A 22,265-nucleotide genomic window follows, 5' to 3' on the forward strand; every position below is an offset into this window, starting at 1 on the left:
AAATAAAAGGGAAATCTTATGATGCTTGAACAGATTTGACACTTGTAGAGTTTTTTTCTTCCCAGTCTTATGTAAGTAAATGTGTGCTGGCTGAAGATATTTCCAAAACATTTATAGTCACATTCCCTCCAGTATGAATCTTCTCAGTACCTCAAATTGTACTGTAATATGCCAAAGTTTTAATAGACGTATCAACCAGTAAAAGTTTTACTCTTGTGTAAAGACTACCAAGAGGAGGAAAACTTTACCACACTGATTGCACGTAAAGAGTTGCTCTGGCCAGACTCTGGCGGCACACCCTTTAATCGAGCACTCAGGAGGCAGAGACAAGACAGACAAATCTCTGTGTGTTCAAGGCCAGCCTCGTCTATGAGTGAGGTCCAGGACAGACTCCAATGCTACAGAGAAACCCTGTCTTGAAAAACCAAAAAAGAAAAAAAAGAGTTTCTCTGCAATATGATTTTTTTTTCTCAAGATTTTAAAGCCTGATGACACATACAAAGGCTCTACCACATTGACTAAAATTGTAGGGTTTCTATTCAGCATGTGTTCTTTGATGGATGTGGAGGCTTCTACAAGATACAAAGGCTTTACTACATTGATTACATTTATAAGGTTTCTCTCCAGTATGTGTTCTTTGGTGATATTGAAGAACACTAACATATGAAAAGGCTTTACCACACTGATTACATTCATAGGGCTTCTCTCCTGTATGTGTTCTTTCATGTACATGGAGATTACTCTTCTGTGAAAATGCTTTATCACATTGATTACATGCAAAGGGCTTCTCTCCAGTATGTGTTCTTTTATGAACTTGAAGATTATCGAGGTATGCAAATAATTTACCACATTCAGTACATTCATAGGGTTTCTCTCCAGTATGTATTCTTTCATGTATTTGGAGTTTAGAGCGTCGTGAAAAAGCTTTACCACATTGACTGCATTCAAAGGGCTTCACTCCAGTATGTGTTCTTTGATGGAAGCGAAGATTACTATTGTTTGAAAAGGCTTTACCACACTGATTACATGCAAAAAGCTTCTCTCCAGAATGTGTTCTTTCATGTACTTGAAGATCATTATGATATGCAAAGAATTCTCCACATTTAGTACATTTATAAGGTTTCTCTCCAGTATGTGTTTTTTGATGTACACGGAGATTACTCTTCTGTGTAAAGGCTTTATGACATTGATTACATGCAAAGGGCTTCTCTCCAGTATGTGTTCTTTTATGAACTTGAAGATTATTATGATCTGCAAAGAATTTACCACATTCAGTACATTCATAGGGTTTCTCTCCAGTATGTGTTCTTTGATGTACTCGGAGATGACTTTTCTGTGAAAAGGCTTTACCACATTGATTACATGTGTAGGGTTTCTCTCCAGTATGTGTTCTTTTATGTACGTGAAGATAATATTGATTTGCAAAGACTTTACTACATTGAGTACATTCGTAGTGTTTCTCTCCACTATGTGTTCTTTTATGTCTTTGGAGTTTAGAGGGTTGTGAAAAAACTTTATCACATTGATTACATTCAAGAGGCTTCTCTACACTATATTTTCTTTTATGTTTTTGGAGCTTACCATGACTGGCAAGAGCTTTACTGAATTGGTTACATTCATAGTGTTTCTTTCCAGCATCTTTTTGGAGACAACTGGTACCTGCAAAGGCTTCATCACATTGAATATCACATGGTTTCTCTGCAGAATGGCTATTTTCATGCCTTTGAAGATGACTGTTACATGAAAAGGATTTACCACATTGAGTATATTCAGAGGATTTCTCTCCATTATGGCTTCTTTCATGCCTGCAAAGATAATTGGCACATGTAAAACTTTTACCAGATGCATTGCTCTGATGAATCTTAATATCTGTATGAATTAATTTTGTAATTTTGTCTAATTATAAAGGGGAAGCAGATTTTAAGTTTCATGTTTACGGTGTTCTCCTTCATTATGGGGTGTTTTGTGTCTTTGAAGAACCTGTGATAGTAAGAGTCTTTATTTCATGGGCCACATTTATAACATTACTTTTTAATGAGATTTTTACATATTTGAAAGAAACTGGATGAACTCAGTTTTGAATAAACTTTACCATACTTACTGCGCTCTTAAGTTTTCCCATACTATAATACATACTGCATCAGAAAGTGTACTGGGGCAAACAAAAGTAAGTACACAGTCCAACACTCATAGGGCTTTTCTTCAATGAGAGTTTGTTGAATTTTCCCAATAAAGTTGGAAAACCAATTAAATATAACCTTGTATCACATTCAACAAGAATGCTCAATGTTGAAATACTAAATTTCTTTGATACATTCTCATTATCTAAGAGAGTTCCAATCATTCCTTCCATATCCATATGCTCATTTGCTTGTGTTCAGAGTGACTTATGATATACTTATTAAAGGAAGAACAAATAAATGTTTTTCCCATTGAATTCACACAGTTTGACTTAATGTTTCTCATATGCATGTGGTAAAGGGATTAAGATTTCTTCACAGGAGCCTTTTTGACTCTCATAAACTCACCCTTTCAATAAAGTTAGCAAAGTCACAAGTATATGAGTAACTCTTGTTTCAATAAAGATTGTTATTTAGACAGATTTGGTCAGATACTTATCATCTATTCAATGTATATGCTTTGCCAGGCAATGGTGGCACACGCCTTTAATCCCAGCACTCGGGAGGCAGAGGCAGGAGGATCTCTGTGAGTTCGAGACCAGCCTGGTCTACAAGAGCTAGTTCCAGGACAGGCTCCAAAGCCACAGAGAAACCCTGTCTCGAAAAACAAAAAAAACAAAAAAAACAAAAAAAAAAAAAAAGAAAAATGTATATGCCTTGAGCAATGTCAGAGTGGTATGAAACTAAATGAATTGGCAGTTCTTAGCAAAATTCTCTTGGGGCTATGATTTAAGTGGTGGTATCAGTTAAGGCATTGTTTTCCTGTCTTCTTTGTTTAGAGGAATGCTTTAGAAACACAGAACAGCTACCTGACATGAAGGTATATGATTGTGTGAGAAACTGATAATGATCAATATACCTCTAGCTGTTCTTATTTTCACTGTTGCTTTGCTTTAAATCTGCCAGGACACATTACAATTTCTTCAAGGAAAATTTGTATCAAGTTGCACATGAAAATTACCTTCTACGTCTTCTAGCACTTTGACAATGTTCTTCAGAATTACGGTCTTCCCAACTGTAGCCTAAAACATAGTAACAGGAAAATGTATGATATATTATTGGAAATTGTGCAAAATTTAATATCTTAACCATGCCTTAGTTATTCAGCTAATTCTTATTCGTTCTCAAAGAAAACTACACAAGAGAATCAATAAACAAGACAGTTGTCCCTTTATTTTAAAATGTGAAGGAAAGTTCACAGTCTTACCTATGGCTGTGAGGTTTTTGTGTGTCTCCAGCATCACATCTTTGTAGAGACTCCTCTGAGAAGGACTGAGCAAATCCCACTCATCCTGAGTGAAGTCAATGTGCACATCATCATAGGTCACTGCCTTCTAGAATAATCCAACCAACAGTAAAACAAAGTGTGATCCCGACAATGTAAATGGATACTTCTTATACAGTAATATATTTATCTTATTCTGGGACTTCCTACACTTCTCTCATGAAATAGGCATTATAGTGTAATCACCAAGTTACTTTAGAAAGAAACTGATGTGGAGGCTCAGGTGCCATTCCTTTGTCCATTACACAGCATACATAGAGAAATGGCCATGAACGGGCCTACATAGATGACACTAGCGAGAACACATCAGAGAAATAGTAAGGACAATTATTAACTAGAAAAAAGATGGGAGGGGGCTGGAGAGATGGCTCAGTGGTTAAGAGCATTGCCTGCTCTTGCAAAGGTCCTCAGTTCAATTCCCGGCAACTACATAATGACTCACAACCATCTGTAATGAGGTCTGGTGCCCTCTTCTGGCCTGCAGACATATACACAGACAGAATATTATATACTAAATAAATAAATAAGATGGGAAATGTGGGTATATTGACTCATGCCTTTATTTATTTATTTATTTATTTATTTATTTATTTATTTTTTGGTTTTTCGAGACAGGGTTTCTCTATAGCTTTGGTGCCCGTCCCGGAACTAGCTCTTGTAGACCAGGCTGGCCTCGAACTCACAGAGATCCGCCTGCCTCTGCCTCCCAAGTGCTGGGATTAAAGGCATGCGCCACCACTGCCCGGCGACTCGTGCCTTTAATACCAGCACTTGATGAAAAGTAGATTAATTAAATTGAATGTCAGCCAAAGCCTATGTAGTGAGATACACTTTATTCAAAGTTACAAATTAGGAAAACTTGGTCTCCTCCCCAAAAAAGTAATTTAAACAAAATATGTATAAAGAAATCAGAGGATTTATTGAAGTTTCTACAAATGTTTTGCATTCACTCTACATCTACATTCATCTTCCAGAACCTGCTGTGGTCCAGTTTAAACTGTAACATAGTAAGATCTTACTAAAAGGAGAGCCTGTTTATACAGTTACAAAGAAAACAAAGAAAACATCAGCACTGTAAATGTTGATCATAATAACATGGGGAAGGAGAGATGTCCCTGCACTTAAAACTGTCTTACATATAGTTGGGTAGACTCAATTGCCAATACTTATATGGGGACTTACAATTATCCATTACTTCAACTTTGTGGGTTCTAAGGCCTCTTCTGACCAATATGTGGAACAGGCACACATGTGGTAAAAACCCGTGCATATAGAAAAAAAAAACTCATATTCTTTGAATTGAATAAAAAAAAAAAACCAGGCAGGTAGAATATAACACACCTTCAATCCAATGATTCAGAAGACACAGGTAATAATGCTGTGGATACTGCTATCCTGGGAGAGAGAATGGTACCCTATACCATACTTCAAATTAAGATGTAGTAAAGTTCAGCATAGCAGCAAATGCTTGGAATGTACAAAAATCTACATTTCAAGCACATCAGTCAATAAAAAATACATAAAGACAAACATGTTGTCCCATCATTCATCCCTCTATATAGAAGCCAGAATCATTTATATCTCTGAGTTGAGGTCAGCATGGTCTAGGGAGCTACTTTCAGGACAGTCAGAGGTACACAGAAAAACATTCTTTCAAAAACAAAGCAAAAAACAAAAAAATTAAAATAAAAATCAGGAGAGTAAAAAGGATTAACAGTGAACAGCAATTGCTTCAACTGCATGTTTTGTCATTTAGTGACACCATCGATAATGGTGGTGAAGTCCTGGCAGCAGGACACAAATAACCAGAAATGGGTTGAGGCTATAAACATGTTAATCCAATCTTCAATGTGAAATTTCATCCAAAAGGCTCCTAATAGATATTGCACATATACAACAAAGAAGGACACCAAGAAAAAAGAAGTGTTCAAATACTTCATCTTATCTGAGAGCTTTTTCTTCATTCAACTACATTCTGATCCAGATACCTCATGATGAAAAAGTATTTAGTCTAACTTCATGATTGTCATAGGCCAGAACACTCCCTGACCTGTTTCAATGTGAGTCTCTCATAACACTCATGATAATGACATGACTTGGTTATACCCAGTCCAAAAAAGTCACACCTCCTACTACTGCCACTCCACAGGAGACTATGGGGGCCAACTACATTCAAACTGCCACGGTGGTAAAGCTGAGTCTTGAAGTAGATGGCTTCCCAATTATCTAAGGAACTACCACACTGAATTCCACAGGGGCTGTACAGATTTTCATTCCCAGCAGCAATGGTGAAGCCTTCTCTTTGCTCCACAACCTCACAACAATGAGTCGTGATTTCTGTTATTGAACCTATCCATTCTGCCAGGTGTAGAATAAACTCTGAACCTGTTTTGATTCACATTTTATTGATGGCTAAAGATGCTGAACATTTACTTAAGGGTCTCTAAGCCAGTTTAGATTCATCTATTTAGAATTCTTTGTTTATATCTGTACCACATATTCATTTGGTTAATTAATTTGCTGATGTGTAGCTTCATGAGTTGTTTTTTTTTCCTTCTGAGCAAGTAAACTCAAACTATGTAGACTAAGATGATATATACTTATTGGATATTGCCTTTGAAGAAAGATTAATCACAGAAAAATCCACAGACCAAGAGAGGGTGAGTAACAAGGATGGCTGTAGCAGGGGGTGCTTGGATACTCAAGGGAAAGAAGAAATAGACTAGATTTTGTGGGTGTACTCAGGGCAAGAAGAGGAATGATCAGGGGTGATGTGGAGACAGTGCAGCAGCAACCTTCTACAAGCTAACAGGTGACTCTAGTGAGGCCTCCCAGTAACTCAGATATGGAGCATGAACTGGCCATCTTCTGTAATCACATACAGCTCCCAGTGGTTGGACTAAGAAACCTAGGCAACCAGTAAATATATGATATACACTTGTTGCGTTTGGAAGATATTCCAGGAAAATGGTGGCTCAAGTTTGGTGTAGTAGCAAACCAATGACTGCCCTAACTTGAAACCCAAGGTTGCCAGGATGAATACCTAGATGGGCAGAAATCAGAAGATGGATGGCTCAGGGCACTAGGGTAGATTCAATTAAAAGTAACAAAAAAGAAAAAAATTAAATGTAGTGATACTTAACTCTAGGTACAATGGTTCTCTAGGACTCCAATACTGTTTAGCTTTGTTGCCACACTTCTTTTCCTTGGGCTGGCTCCACTCCCCATTAGCAACTCACCTCAGCAAGTAGCCAATGACCCTGGCATCTCAAATATCTTGCATAATTAAAATATTCCATCCCTCCAATATCTAAGATTCACTTATGATCTTCCAGGCTCCTCCACAGGTCTTGTGTCAAAACACTGACTCTGCCCTCTGCAGCCCACACACCTGGTCTTCTAGACTATGGTTGGCTCAATTCCACTGCCACTGCAGCTCTTGCTCATCATCTCACAGTGCTGGCATCTCTAAAACACTGGGGGCTTTTGTTGCAACTGGGCTGCACTTTAAACAGTAGTCTCTCATAGGGTTACCTCAGGGTGCCACATCTAAACTTTTTGGCATGATGTAACATTAGGGCCGGGCTTGTTGTCCCACCCAGTTCCCCAGCTGTTTAGTCCCAGAGAAAATCACACAGAGAGTCTGCATAAGATTATAAACTGGCCCATTAGCTCAGGCTTCATTTTAGCTCTTGTAACTTATATAGCCCATTATTCTAGTATATGTTAGCCATGTAGCTTGGTACCTTTTTTCAGCTGGGCAGGTCACATCCTGCTTCTTCGGTGCTCTGGGCAGGACTCCGAGAAATGGGCTTCCTCCTTCCTAGAATTTTCCTGTTCTCATCACTCTGCCTCTACTTCCTGTCTGGTTGATACGCCTATACTTCCTGCCTGGCCAATCAGCATTTATTTAAAACATGATTGACAGAATACAAACAATTCTCCCACACCAGCATGACACTTATGGTCCTGGGCATTCAACTGCCAATGAGACTGCACCTTCATTTATGGTCTTTCCTGGCCTCTCACAGTGCCATGCCTCACATCCATCCATACCTTCAAAACCTGTACCACCTGGGTGACACACATTACCAAGTCCATCTACCAGCATGAGGTACAATCTTGGCTACCTCTGAAAAACCATTTCTCTGTGTTCTTAGGAAATACTTCCCAGACATTGTCATATCAGTGAAGCTGGTCCCTTAATTATCACAGATTTCTTAGCTCTAGCCAACCAGAGTCAAGCAAAATTTTGCTTAAATACTTCTGATAACTTGCTCATCACAGCTGATACTTCAGCCCCAGCTAACAGAACCAGAGGATCTAAACACATTTCTCCAATCCTTAAGACTTAAGCCAGAACCACAAGACCAAAGCTGTCAGGTTCTGCTGCTTACTGGGACTCGAACTTGGCCCCTTATTTAATTACATCTTCACCAGCTTTCTTTCACCGCCTAAGTTTGGCGGTCCTGAAAATTGCTCTGTAGACCAGGCTGACCTTGAATTCACAGAGATAAGTCTACCTCTCTTTTCTGAGTCCTAGGATTGAAGGCAAGTACCAACACCCCCTCAGGTCCCCACTCCCTTTATTCCATTTCTTAATTTGTTTATGTCCTTGAACAGGGAATTTAGCAACATTCTACTTTGGGGGGGGGGTCTTTTCCCCAAATATCTTTTCTTGCTCAGCTGGCCCTTATATTATATATCTTCATAGAGTTTCCACTAATGTTTACATGGCAAAGTCTATCCTAGGCTGTTTTGAGATTTCTTCTTCCAATGCAATTAATCAAAAACTCCTCACTTTAGCCTCAGGGAGGTTCTTTAAAACAAAGCAAAATTCACGCACTTCCATCACCACAATACTAAAAGAATTATTTCTCAGCAATATACTAAAATCTTACTCTGAAATCTCTTGAGCTGGCTCCCGATATTTTACATCATTATTGAGGTCACTGTCACCCACGCTCCTCCTAGTATGACCCAGTATGGAGTGTTTAATGCATTCTATGTTATTCCTAAGCCAAAGTTCCAAAGTCCATATTAATTCCAAACAAAAGTATGGTCAGGCCTAGCTCAGCAATACTCCCTGGGAACAACTTCTGTTTTAATTAGGTTTTAATTTCCATGTAGAGATACCCTGACCATTCAAACTCCTATAATGAAAACATTTCATTGAGGTGGATCATTTAAAATTTCAGGGGTTGAGTCAATTATCAGTATGTCTGGGAGCATGTAAACAGGCACCCAGATGTGATGCTGAAGCCTTGAGTACTTTGATGTTGACTCAGAGGCAACAGGAGGTATCTGACATACTGCCTATTAACAAGGCCATGTCCACACCAAAATGGCCACACCTTCCACTCCTGCCACTCACTACATGATTATGGGTGTCAACTATGTTCAAACTACTACCGTAGTATGGCTGAGTTTTGAGGCAGATAGACTTGCAATTATCTGTGGTACTGCCATATTGATTTCCACAGTGGCTATAGAGGTTTGCATTCCCAGCAGCAATGGAGGAGTGTTCCCTTTGCTCCACATCCTTGTCAGCATGAGTTTACACTTGTGTTTTTGATTCTAGCCATTCTGACAGGTATACAATGAATTTTTAAAGTAGTTTTGATTTTCATTTCCTTGATGGTTAAGGACAAACATTTATTTAAGTGTTTTCAAACCATTTTAAATTCAGCTATTTAAAGTTCTTTGTTTTGATCTGTATCACATTATTATTGGATTATTTGAGTTATTGATGTCTACTTCCCTGTGTTCTTTATTATGAGAAAGTAAATCTGGAACCACATAGACAAACTATAATATATACTCATATGTAAGTTCATATTAGCAGCTGAATAAAGAATCATCACAGTACAATCCACAAACCCAGAGAGGTTAAGTAACAAGGATGGCTGTAGCAGGGGATGCAATGATTTCCTACGGGAAGAGGAAATAGACTAGATTTTATGGGAGGACCGGGAGCAACAATAGGAAGCATTATGGCAGCAATAGAGGGACAGAGGGAAATAAAACACTGAGAAATGACTGGAATAAGAAAGCTTTCAGGGTTGATGTAGAAACATAGTGTAGTACAAAATATGATGGTGACCTAGTGTGGGCTCCCAGTAACTAAGAATATGGAGCCTGCACCAGTCATCTTCTGTAATGACATATAACTCTCAGTGGTGGGACTAGAACAGAAAGCCAGCCATAATGTATTTGACACACACTTGTGGGGTCTGGAAGATATACCAGGGAACTGGTGGCTTAAGCCAGTATGCAGGCAAACCAATGCCTGGACTAATTTGAGGCCCAAGCCAAAAGAGGCAACCCATGACCAAGACTGCCTGGATGGCAAGGAAGAAGAAGTTGGATGGCTCAGAGATTTAGATAGAACAAAATACAAGTAATAAAAAATAAAAAGAAAATAATGGGCGATATAATGATTCCTAGCTCTACTCTGATATCATAGATTGCTTCCTGGCCTAACTGTCATCAGAGGAGTTTCCTCTGACAAATGATTGTGGCAGATGCACAGAACTTCACCCAAACACTAGCAGAAGCACTTGGAAGAATGCAGAAATTTGTATGGGTTTTTTTTTTTTTAGAAGCCAGAGGTATCAAGGACACCAGAAAAACACAACTCACAGGATCAACTAAGCAGGGATCATAAGGGCTCAAAGAGTCTGACAGAGCAATTATGGATCTAGCAGGTTCTGAGTCCTATCCTCCCCTTGCACATTATGGTTCTAATGCTTAGTTTTTTGTGGGGCTCCTAACAGTAAAGAGTGTGATTGTTTCTGACTCTTTTGCCTGCTCTTGGGACACTCTTCCTCCTTCTGGGTTGCCTAATCCTGCATGGATATGAAGGTTTGTGCCTAGTCTCATTGTATCTTGTCATGATGCTCAGTTGATGCCCCTGGGAGGCCTGCTCTTTCTGAAGGGGAAGAAAGGAACTGTGGATCTGGGACAGTGAAAAGGTTGGGGAATAGGAAGGGTAGTCAGAGTTGAGGCTGTGGTTAGGATGTGCTATATGAGAAGAATAAATAAAGAGAATAAACAAAAAGAAATGAAAATGCTTTTAGTTTAACTTCATGATCCTCACAATGTTTAACAGTCCCAACACTGTTAAAATATCCAAAGTCCCCTCTGATACTCAAGACAAAATATTATCTTGTGACATCTGTTAAAATCAATAAACAAAGTAAACTTCTCAGACATACAAGAGCACAGGATATATTCCCCTCCAGAAAGAGAGAAACATGACTGCCTGTGTTCCAGCCCCAACTTGGGCAGTCATCCCATACTCACATACAGACCACATCTGCCAGAAAATCAGGGCAGCAGTTCATGAAACTCCCCCATTCCTCAGTTCCCATAGACACAATCCCATAACAATTCTCCAACCATCACCCAGGTAGCCATATTTCCACACCGAAACTGGGTGTGAATTCCCTGCTTAAGAACAGGCCAGACCAGCCTGAAGAAGAGGTAGGTAAACTCAGACTAAGACTCCCTGATGAAACAGAGTCCACACAAGCTGTTGTAAACCCACGCAGATCCCCTCCATTCTGTGAGTACCTCCCCCAAAACTAATCCAAATCCCACTTGCCTCCTTATCACTGTGTTTTAGCCCCTGACATGGGTGCAGATGCTCTGTTTGAACAACAGACACACCAGCTACTGGAAGTTCATCTAGGCCACCTGCCTACAGACATTCCCTCTGTCATAGTCCCCAATACTACACTCCTCACATTCCCCCTTCACATTTTCTCAGCCACCAACTTGCACAAAGACACCCCGAGAAAACAAAGGCCATGCCTGACACCAGATTTCTAGTACCAATCATGTTTATGGGGGACCTCTGTTGATCCATCAACCAGAAGAACAGAGAAGAGAGCAAATAGAAACCAAAGAATAAAACACCCATTCCCATTCTAAAGAGACTAAAGGAGAAATAGGAACCTAGACTCATAATCAACCCAAACCCAGATACAGAGATGTCAACTTAAGAAGACAGACAAAAACCAGGGCAATATATTCCCACCAGAGCCCAGCTATTCTACTACAACAAGCCATCAATACTCCAACCCAGCAGAAACACAAGTAAAAGGTCTTCAAACAAACTTTATAAATGTAATAGTGGTCCTGAGAGAGGATGTGAATAAATCCCTTAAAGAAGGCAATAAAAAGATAAATAAAATACTGCAGAAAAGGGATGAATTCCTTGAAGAATACCAAGGAAAAATAAAACAGCCAAAGCAAATGGACAGAACTGGTCAAGACCTGAAAATGGACATAGAAGCAATGAAAAAGCATAAACTCAATGAATACTGGAAATGAGAAATCTAGGTAAGTGAACAGGGATTACAGAGGAAAGCTTCACCAAAATTATAGAAGACATGGAGGAGAGAATCTCTACTGTTTAGAATATGATAGAAGAAAATTTAAAACCTAAAACACTCCTCAAACATAACATCCGGGAAATCTGGAAGACTATAAATAGATCAAACCTTGCAATAATAGGAATAGAAGGAAAAGAATTCCAACTTTTATACCTAGAAAATATTTTCAAAAAAATCATAGCCAAAAATTTTCTTACCAAAAAGAAGGACACTAGGGAACACAGACCACAGAATCAACTAAGCAAGCCTCATGGGTGTCAATAGCAACTAAGCAATAATTATGTAGCCTTCATGGGTGTGAGGCATGTTCTAGGCATATATGCTATGGTTGTGTAGCTTGGTGTGTTTGTAGGACTCCTAACACTGTGTGGGGGAGGTACCTCTCTGACTATTTTGTCTGGCCTTGTGACCCTATTCCACATATTGGATTACTTTATCAGGCCTTGATATGAGGATTTGTGCTTAGTCATATTGTAACTTGATATGACATGCCTGGTTGATATCCCTGGGGGATCTTCTCTTTTAGGAAGGGCAATGGAGGAGGAGGGGATCTGGAGGACAGGGGAGCAGGGGAGGAGCCTGAGAGGAACAAAAGGAGGGGAAACTGTAGTTGAGATGTATTGTGTGAGAGAACAATTTTAAAAAGAAAAGAAAGAAAAATGTGGACACAGTGGGGGAAGATTGAAACAAAGCAAGTTTGAAACCCAGCAGGACATAAAGCAGATCCTGTAGTTCTGTCTCAGACATATCAGGGCTTCACTCTCAAAGAGTTTAGATAGCTCTATCCATGGAAGTTTTTGTTCATGTGTCTCATTTGCTATTATCACTCTCTGTATGCAGCTATCCAAGGCACATGCCTCATAGTTTAGGTCTGTCACTATACAGAACACAGCTTCATCTTCACAGCTTCATGCTATCAACTTTCAAAGGCTCCTCACTAGGTTTCTGACCCTGTCAAACACAGATGGTTTCAACAGTGCTGAACTGAACCCACAGAGGAAGAATCCATGACCTTTACATTTGCACCTTTAGTGATTCCAGAACCAGGACAACATGGAGGATCATGCCAAGTTTGGCTTCTATGTTGGCATGGACCCTCCCAGAGTTTCATGACAAGAGTTGCAGTAGGTTTAGTATGAAGTCGATTCCTGGAACTAGGAATCACTTTCTTTACTCCTTCCATCAAGTGAATGTTTGGAAGAATGGAATCTTATTCTTAGAGCACCTTGCTAGGCTTCCACTCAAGAGCAAGGGCTTTTCTTTAATGCTGACAATCTACTTGAAAGTTTCTGCCTGTTTCTCCACAGGGCTGCCATCTGAAACTACCCAGTGCTTTTTTTCTCTACCAAACAGACTTTTCCTTTTTTTCTGTGCCACTTGTTTCATTTTTCACTATAGGCTTGAATGAGTCACCAGTAATAATCATTCAACAGAACCAATATTTTATCTAAGAAGATAGCCATTTAGTTTTTAACTTTTGCTTACTCAATTTCTCAGATAATGGAGAAAGTAAGAATTATTCAGTGCAAAAATATAATAAAGATGACCTCCAGCTTAATTTTTCATGGAATTTTTCTACTGAACTCCAATGAGTTCAACCTTCACAGTCTGCATTACTCCCAACCCTCCTATCTTCCCAGTTCCATAAGAATAACCGCTGTTGCCTCGTGTATAATTTTCTAGGTATTTTGCCAGCTAAAGTCCTAATATCCTCAACAGTACTTCAAAAGTCATCAATCCCAAGTCCTTTGCAGTAATAACATCACTCTGATCTACCATATTTTGTTATAACTTGCTAGTTACCTTCTGTTATTAAATTCTAACCAAAAGCATCTCAGGGTTTATTTGACTGATACTGTCATCACAATCCATCATCGTGGAAGCTTAGGATAGAAACTAAAGTTAGCAGCTGCAGTAAAAATAACCATGGGGAAATGTTTTTATTAGCTTTCTCTCTCACTTGGTCACTGTCTCATGCTCAGCTCACTCTCTTATCTAGTCAAGTCACACTTGCTAAAGAGTATTGCCACCCAGTGGAGGAGCCTTCCTACATCCATCACCAATCAACCCAATTTCTCACAGGCATAGTAACTAGTGATTCTGAGTGAGCATGCCCTCAAGTGATGTTCCCTCAGATGATTGTAGGCTACATCATGTTGACAGGTGATGCTAATTAGTACAAAGATACAATAATATATGAAAAAGTTTGAAAAACCCAAAACTAGTGTATTAACCCTATCAATCACTTAAGTAGCCAAAACACAAACATGAAGATAACAACAACTGGAAAACACAAAATAGCATAGAAATAATGAAAAAGAAATTTCTAAAATCAAGAAGAGAAAACTAAAACTGTCTCTCTACAGAAATCACTCAAACCATCAAAACCTCAAGGAAGTCATAAAAATATAGTAAATTTTCCGAATACAAAAATTGGCTTATGCTGGAGAGGATGGACAGTAAGGAGAACACTCCTCCATTGTTTGTGGGAGTGTAAACTTTTACAGCCACTTTGTAAATCTGTATGTCAGTTTCTCAATAAAACTGGGAATCAACCTACCTCAAGACCCATTGATACCACTCTTGGGCATATACCAAAGGATGCTCAATCATACCAAAAGGGAATTTGCTCAACTATGTTCATACCAGCATTATCTTTAGGGACAGAAAGTGGAATGAATTTCAATGCTCTTAAAAATGAAGAATGGATAAAGAAAATGTGGTACCTTTACACAATGGAGCACTAGTCAGTGGTTAAAAAAAAAAGTCATCTTGAAATTTGCATGCAAATGGATCGAACTAGAGAAAAAACACCCTGAGTAAGGTAACGCAGACCCAAATATAGAACATGGAGGACACTCATTAACTCGTCTGTTTTCCTTCTCAATTACCAATCAAAGTCCAGCCAGGCAGGAGTTGCAGGAGTGTGTACCCAGGACTGGGCAGCAGAGGTAGCGTTAGCTGTGTTGAAAGCAATTCTCAACTACATAGTGTGGGGCAATTCTGAGCTAGAAAATGCATTGCTCTAAAGAGAAATAAATAAATCAATAGCAGTTGGAAGACAAAGGAATGAAATCCTTGATAAACAGGTAACAGTGGGGAACAGAACCAAATAGAGATTAGAACAGTAATGGATTTAAAGAAATGACATTTGAAAAAGGATAAAAATAATGAGCTTTTTGAAAAGATAAAAGTAATTTATCTTAATAACAATAAGATAGACCTCAGGGATACTGACTTAGAAAAATAGTAGGTCAATCCCTTTTAGCTGTAAGGCCACTAAGAAGTGACAGATTGATATTGCTCACATGCACCCCTGTTGGCTGCTGAGATCTGGAACCTGACATCCAGAGTTACAGTCAATGGCCTGTTTCTAATCCACAGAGCTGAATTAACTGTGCCAAGCAGGATTGAACACATCTGCACAGGACAGTTACCTAATTGGAAATTCAGTATTACTGACTCAAGCTAACCTTCCTAAACTCACAAATCAGGTCTGTCTTCATTCTAATAACATGAATTAATACATTCTGGAATTTAAAAATTATTACTAAAACTGCCTGACTTAGTTATGATTTTTATTGATGTGAAGAGACAACATGAACATCATAACCTCTATAATAAAACATTTAATCAGGGTGGCTCATTTAGAGTTCCAGAGGTTAAATCCATTATCATCATGATTTGCAGCATGATGTGTCTGCAGGATGATGTTTTACAACTTGATATGCAGGCCACGGGTATTCTACTACTGGCATGCTTGGCAGTATCCAGAACAGAGGAAAGCTCCAAGGCCGTCCCCTTCCCCAGTGACACACTTCTTTCAAGACCATACCCATTCCTACAAAGCCACACTTTACACTAGTACCACTTCCTATGAAATTATACAGGCCAATTACATTCAAACGACCACATTGCCACAATCAGGTCCTTTTTCATACTGGTGACTCCAGCAGCTGATTTTCGACCATTTCTCCCTGCAATGTACTCAAGAAACTATTTTTTCTACTCTATTTTGAAGGCACAAACCATGTTACACATGCAAATCCTTCTGCAACTGTAATGGATACTCGAGTATATGACTCAAGCGGATAATTTAAAAAGTCTGAGGTCACACAGTCATTTAATTTAAGAATATTGCAAGTATAATCAAGAAGACAGCGAGGTCATTGACTGAGAAAGCCTGGGATTAAGGTCACCTATGTAAACTTTAGAGATCTTGTCTCAGACACATTTTTCTAAAAGGCTGGAAGTGCAGCTGTTCTAGATAAGTCTTTCCAGGGAGAACTCATTCCACACACTTATGAGATTAATAAAGAGAAATATCTGTAATGATAGGGAGAAACCAACTCTGGAAAATTCCAAAGAGGAAAGAGCCTAGAACAAATTTCACAATCCACATATGCTGACATCCTTAGGTGTCTTTTAGGTTCAGACTCTACCTTACACTTTGAAGAATTAAATAGTGGCAGGAAACTGTAAGTCTATCCAGTTAGGCAAATGGGAGACTTACACAGTAAAGATATTACCATAATTATTTCATGAGTTCATCAGTGACCTGAAACACAGGTCATACTTTACTGAGAGGTCTGGAGATGGAGCTGCCAGAAGGTGAGAAAGACAGGAAAATAGAACAAAGGAAAGGAAAAAGCTGAGGCAGAGGAGTCTAGCATAAGCTATGTCTTCTTCCAAGGAAGCTTCCTAAGAGGAATAGCTTCTTGTGTACTATTTCCAGGAGGATATCAAAGGAAATAGGAGCCTTCTATGAAATCAGCAGAAATTATCACACAATGGGAGAAACCCAGGAGAAGGTTAATCAAATAATGCTGCACAAGGGGCATACAGGATAGCTCAAGAATCCTGAATGGACTACACCCACAGTGGCCTTGGGAATGATAACTGTAGTGCCAGAAGATGGGAAGAGTTGGATTCTCAGGATCTGAAGAACCTCTTCACAAATTCACTGGCTCCAGATCATCACCATCTCTCCCAACCATAAACCTGGTTTTAATGAAGGAGCTCTATTCTATTCTCCATAACACTGGGCCTTGGCAATACTCCTAAGGCTTAGACACGAGGCTGTTCCTGGCTCTGGCATGAATGTCCCTAGGTTTGAGAAGGAGCTGTGTTCCTTCTCCATGAGTGAGGACCTAAATGAAAAGTCTTGCTTGATCATTCCCTTTTCACATAGCTGTCACCTAGTCTCATATTGGGCACCTGGCAGAACTATAATTTTCTATAGAAGAAAACTGAGACTTTATGTCACACCATGCCCTAATGTGCACTGTGACTCTACAATGCCCCCTTGAACAGCTTGTTACTCGAGGCCTGTCCTTTGATATGGGGATTGGCCTTGTGGCTGTTTGTAAATCAGGGGTGTCTACTTTTTCATGGTTTAGAGCCAAATGTTTGGTCGATTCTGGTTAACAAATGTGTATCCAGGCATCCAAATCTCTAACAGGACTAGTTAGCATACTACTTATTTTTGAGTAATTTTTGAGGTAGCCCTCCCTCAGTTAAATATCTTCTAAGCACTGGTGAATCTTTATACTAACAATTTCACTCTTGTACCTCACACCTTGGTTGTGAAGTGGGATCTAAGGAGAGAATGCCTTTACAAACTCCAAAAAATTAACTTCAAATGGATTTTACACCAAAATGTTAAATGCAAACCACAGAATTTCAGGAAGATTCTAGGGAAACAAGGCCTCTCCAAGTTTGGCAACTTGTTCTCCATGTGCATCAAAATCACATTGGGAAAAAGAAAAAAAAAATCACATTGGGGTTGACTAAAAAGGTGTTCCCACACACAGCTCCATGCTCAAAATGCTTCTCCCAGATGCAATCCACAGAGAAAGTTATTCAGACGCCAGTTCCCGGGTTTGAGAATTTGGAAGGACCACATGGGACCCCAGAGAACACTGACTGTGGCCTCAGGTTCCCATCCAGCCTCAGAGAGGGCCCCATCTCCCATGGCTCGCCATTCTCTCCTCTCCATATAGGGACAGCAGCCCCTTGCTCACCATGTCGTGGCTTCCATGCTCACCCATGCTCTCCTCACAGTTCCCTGCAGTAGCACTCACAGCACAGCACACAATCCTCCGGGGACAGCTCTGCTAGAAAATCAAGCCCGTAACTTTGCGCCAGGAAATGTCCTGCCTTATTTTGACTGACAGGTCAGCTTGGAGGCCTGATTGGCTATTGAGACTTGAGTGACAAGTACACCTCCCTTAGGTTTACAGTGTATTTAAAGACACAGCACAAGGTTTCTCGGACCCGGCTTCCAACTCAAACCCAGACCTTTTACAGATTTGCAGAGAGATGTATTTAAATATCGCATACCCCTCTCTCAAATAGTTGACCCAGCTATCTTCCTGCACCAACTACAATCCCCTCTGCCTCCTTGGCAGGAAGTCTGCCCAGAATATTTAAAATTACAGAATTTAGGACATAACATTTCTGTGGTTTCAGTCTGATGTCAGGAGAATCGCGGGTACTTTTTACCTTGTTATCAAAGGCACTTCAGACGTCCACGAGAGCAACCCAGGAACCAGATCACACACAAAATGATAGATTTTTCTGCAGACAGAAAACTGGCTGATAGATTCCATTGCACTAGGATTTTTATTTCTGAATTTCAAGTCAAACTCTTGAGAAATGAATAATAATAAAAAGTGTAGTCTGCGTGGGAAGTTGAATACTTAGAGAGAATGGGGCTAGGAATGACGCTCTTATAAGCTCTATGGTGAGCCAGCACATTTTCCTCAGTGGGCAGGTGAAAAAAAATCCTTGCATTATTCCAGGTTCTCTGCCTGAACAGGACAATTAGAATAAGTCTTTTTGTGTTTGTAGAAAGTGGATTTTTGAGAATCCCTCAGAGGCTGTGGTCCAGTTATTCCAATAATGGCTGTCTACCAATGGAAAGCTAAAGATTTCAGTAGTTTTTTGGTCCATGAGTCTGGATATCTCAACAGATTTTCAGTATACATAAGAATTCCAAAGAAGCAGACTCTAAAGCTATTAAAGGAATGAATTTGTTAGCCAGAGCCAAGGCAAGCAAGCAAATAGAGAGAGGTTTTTCTTCTTCAATATTATATAAGTAGACTGCTACCAGAAGGTGTGATCCCGATTAGAGGCGGATCTTTTGTTTGATTGTGTGTTTTCTTGATTCTTTTTTTAAGTCATCATTTATCTGTGTATGCTGAGATCACATTATCTAGACCAGAATGGTCACAAATTCAGAAAATAAAACTGCTTCTGCTTGCTGAATGCTCAGATTAAACATGTGTACCAATGCCAAGCTGGTTAATGTGGATCTTATCACATCAAATAATCGTGGTTAAGATGATTCTTCCCACTACAAAAGCTTTAATAAGAAAAAACCCTTGTAGGTATACTCAGGTTTTTGGGTTTTAGTTAATTCCAGAGGTAGTCAGTTTGACTACCTACAATAAGGCCATCACAACAGCCAATGCAGAAGAAATAAGAAAGATTTCTTACCTCAAGTGACAAGGAGATCATGGGTATTAATTTCCAAATCAATGCTTTTCCTAAACAAGTAAAACATGTGGGTTTTAATTAGGGAGTCTAGACAAGTTTCTGTGGAGTTCTTCTTAATTCCTAAGCAAACAAATCCACTTCTGAACATAACCAACATGATCACAATGTAAAAGCATAGACATTTAGGGACACTCTTATCTCAAAGTCAGGAAGGAATGTTTGTTAATTTTAAAAATAATAAAATGCCTCTGACAAGCTTATCTTGCACTACAAGTTCTTAATTGAAAATGAAATAAAAGTCACCGTGAAAGCAGAGAGCTTTGGAGCCCGCTCTACCTGTCAGTCATGATGTTCAATCTAAAAATTGATTGTACCAATACCACAGTTCCCCAAACACAAAGTATAGAGAACACAAACACAGAAAGCTTCAAGGAAGAATCATCTATCAGTAATCTGTTATTATATCAATGGCTCTAGTAATCTACATTAACCTGAGAACAAGGCTGCTTTAGTCTCTGAGCATGCTGGCTCGGAAGGAAACCACAACTGTTTCTGTGCAAAACCAGAAGGAGTTCATGTGAGTAACCCTGACAGCTTCTTGTCTCAGGGCTGTGACATCACTGTAGAGAATTCCATGCTTTCCTTTTCCTAACCTTTTATTTATTTATTTATTTATCTATCTATTTATTTATTTTTCCATTCAAAAATTTACACTTCCTCCCCTCCTCCCATTCCCCTCCCATGCAAACAAAGCACACATATAACTAATTTCTTTTTTTAAAAAAAAACTTTTAGTTATATGTGTGCTTTGTTTGCATGTTTTTGTGCACAGTAATTACAAAAGTTTGAAGAAGAGACAAGATTCCTGAGACTAGAGTTACAATAGAGTTACAATAAATGTTTAGCAAGATCTTTGTAGCAGAACAATAATGAGATTCTCTGAAATCATATACCACACAGGCTTGTGGGGACAATCTGTACAATTCGTGACAAAATAGTTTTTAAAGGAGTTCAGTCTCTGGGCATAGAGTTCAACATAGTAAAAGGTGACATAGGATGTGAAGTTCTCTCATGCTTGCTGCCTGATGATAAAGAGCAAAGTTGTAGGTCTTGTCTTGAAGGCTGGAACACAGTAAAAATCCATGGAGACCAGGGAAAAACAGGCTGTCTCAGACTCTGTGAGACCGCAGGCAGCCTTGGAGCAGTGTGTGTCAGGACAATGCACAGGGGCCTCCTGCAGGGAGAGCTGGAGGTCAAAGCACACAACTGTGGAGAGGAAACTGCCCGGCCAGAGCAAGAGCAAACACTAACACCTCAAATGATTATAAAATTGGTGGAATAAATATATGTTAATGGAAGAATATGAAGTTACAGAATCTTAGAGAAGAAACTCTCTCTCTTAGGTGCATACTTGAAATTTTAGGAGAGGAGAGAAAGGCAATCGAGGCCAGGGAGACAGGGAAAGTTTCTCTCCCCTGTAAAAACAAAACAAAACAAAAAACATTACAGAGGTGGGAAAAGAAACTGAAGATAAATAATACGTATTTCAGTTTATATTTACCTATGATGATATTGGAGGATCTAAACTGATCACTTGAAGCTCATAAAAATCTTTCTTAAATTTGGGTATGTTGTGTGGTCATTTTTATTGAATTTTAAAAAATCTTTAATTTCTTAATTTATTTTTTCCTTGACCCATTGATGATTCAGTTGACCATTGTTTAATTTCTATGTGTTTATGGACTTTCTGTAATTAGTATTGCTGTTGAATTCTAATATAATCCATGGTGATCTGATAAGATACCTGATGTTATTTCAATTTCTTTATCTGTTGAAGTTTGCTTTGTCAATTTTTGAGAAGGATCCATGAGGTGCTGAGAAGAAGGTATATTCTTTTATGTTTGGATAGAAGGTTCTATAGATGTTTGTTAAGTCCATTTAAGTCATAATATCTCTTAGTTCCCTTATTTCTCTGGTCATTTTCTGTCTGAGAGACATGTCCAGTGGTGTGATTAGGTGTTAAAGTATCTCACTATTAGTTTGTGGGGTTTGTGATTTAAACTTTAGTAGTGTTTCTTTTATTTATGATGGTGCCTTTGTATTTGGGGTATAGATGTTCGGTATTGAGATTTCCTCTTGATGTATTTTTCCTCAGAGCAGTATAAAATGTCCCTTTTTGTCCCTTTTGATTGATTTTAGTTTGAAGTCTATTTCGTTAGATATTAGGATAGCTACACCAGCTTGTTTCTTAGGTACACTTGATTTAAAAATTTTTCCCAACCCTTTTCTCGGAGGCAATATCAGTCTTTGAGATTGAGGTGTGCTTCTTATATGCAGTGGAAGGATGTATTCTATTTTCATATTTAATCTGTAAGCCTGTGTCTTTTTATAGATGAGTTAAATCCACTTATATTAAGGGATTTTAATGACCAGTGATTGATTATGGGACATAATGAAAGCAGTGTTAAGAAGAAAGTTGATAGCTCTAAAGGCCTTCAAAAAGAAGCTGGAAAACTCCCACACTAGTGAGTTAACAAAACAGCTGAAAATTAACCAAAAGACAAAGAGAGAATATTCAAATTAACAAAATCAGAAATTAAAAGGGAGACATAACAACAGCCATAGAAGAAATTCAAAGAATCATTGGGCCACATTTCAAAAACTTGTACTCCACAAAATTGGAAAAATTTTTAAAAAATTAACAATTTTCTGGATAAATATAACTTACCAACATTAAATCATGACCAGATAAGCAAATTAAATAGATTATAACTGCTAAAGAAACAGAAATGGTCATCAAAAGTCTTCCAACCAAAAAAAAAAAAAGCCCAGGACCAGATGGTTTTAGAGCATAATTCTTTTTTTTTCTTTTTTTTTTGGTTTTTTTGAGACAGGGTTTCT

At 38.8% G+C, this 22,265-nt stretch overlaps 1 protein-coding gene across 1 annotated transcript; it reads right to left on the bottom strand.

The window, feature by feature from the left end:
- Positions 1 to 535: 535 nt before the first annotated feature.
- On the bottom strand, positions 536 to 17,998 carry LOC130871359 (zinc finger protein 431-like). The gene is made up of 5 exons (XM_057764701.1): positions 17,888 to 17,998; positions 3,388 to 3,514; positions 3,142 to 3,202; positions 967 to 1,805; positions 536 to 903 (listed from the first exon to the last, which is right to left on the bottom strand). Exons 1-5 carry the CDS (start codon positions 17,912 to 17,914, stop codon positions 536 to 538), a joined length of 1,422 nt encoding a protein of 473 aa, XP_057620684.1. The 5' UTR covers positions 17,915 to 17,998.
- Positions 17,999 to 22,265: the final 4,267 nt, after the last annotated feature.

Source organism: Chionomys nivalis, chromosome 3, assembly GCF_950005125.1.
Source record: "Chionomys nivalis chromosome 3, mChiNiv1.1, whole genome shotgun sequence".
Classification (NCBI taxonomy): Eukaryota; Metazoa; Chordata; class Mammalia; order Rodentia; family Cricetidae; genus Chionomys; species Chionomys nivalis.

What these genes read in the sequence shown, in the direction of transcription:
- LOC130871359 (XM_057764701.1), bottom strand. Translation starts at nt 17,914, where the DNA reads ATGGGTGAGCATGGAAGCCACGACATG. An exon ending in CAAAAACCTCACAGCCATAG is followed by an intron (nt 3,203 to 3,387) that starts GTAAGACTGTGA and finishes ACTATGTTTTAG; the next exon opens with GCTACAGTTGGGAAGACCGT. An exon ending in AGTGCTAGAAGACGTAGAAG is followed by an intron (nt 1,806 to 3,141) that starts GTAATTTTCATG and finishes TTATCTTTGCAG; the next exon opens with GCATGAAAGAAGCCATAATG.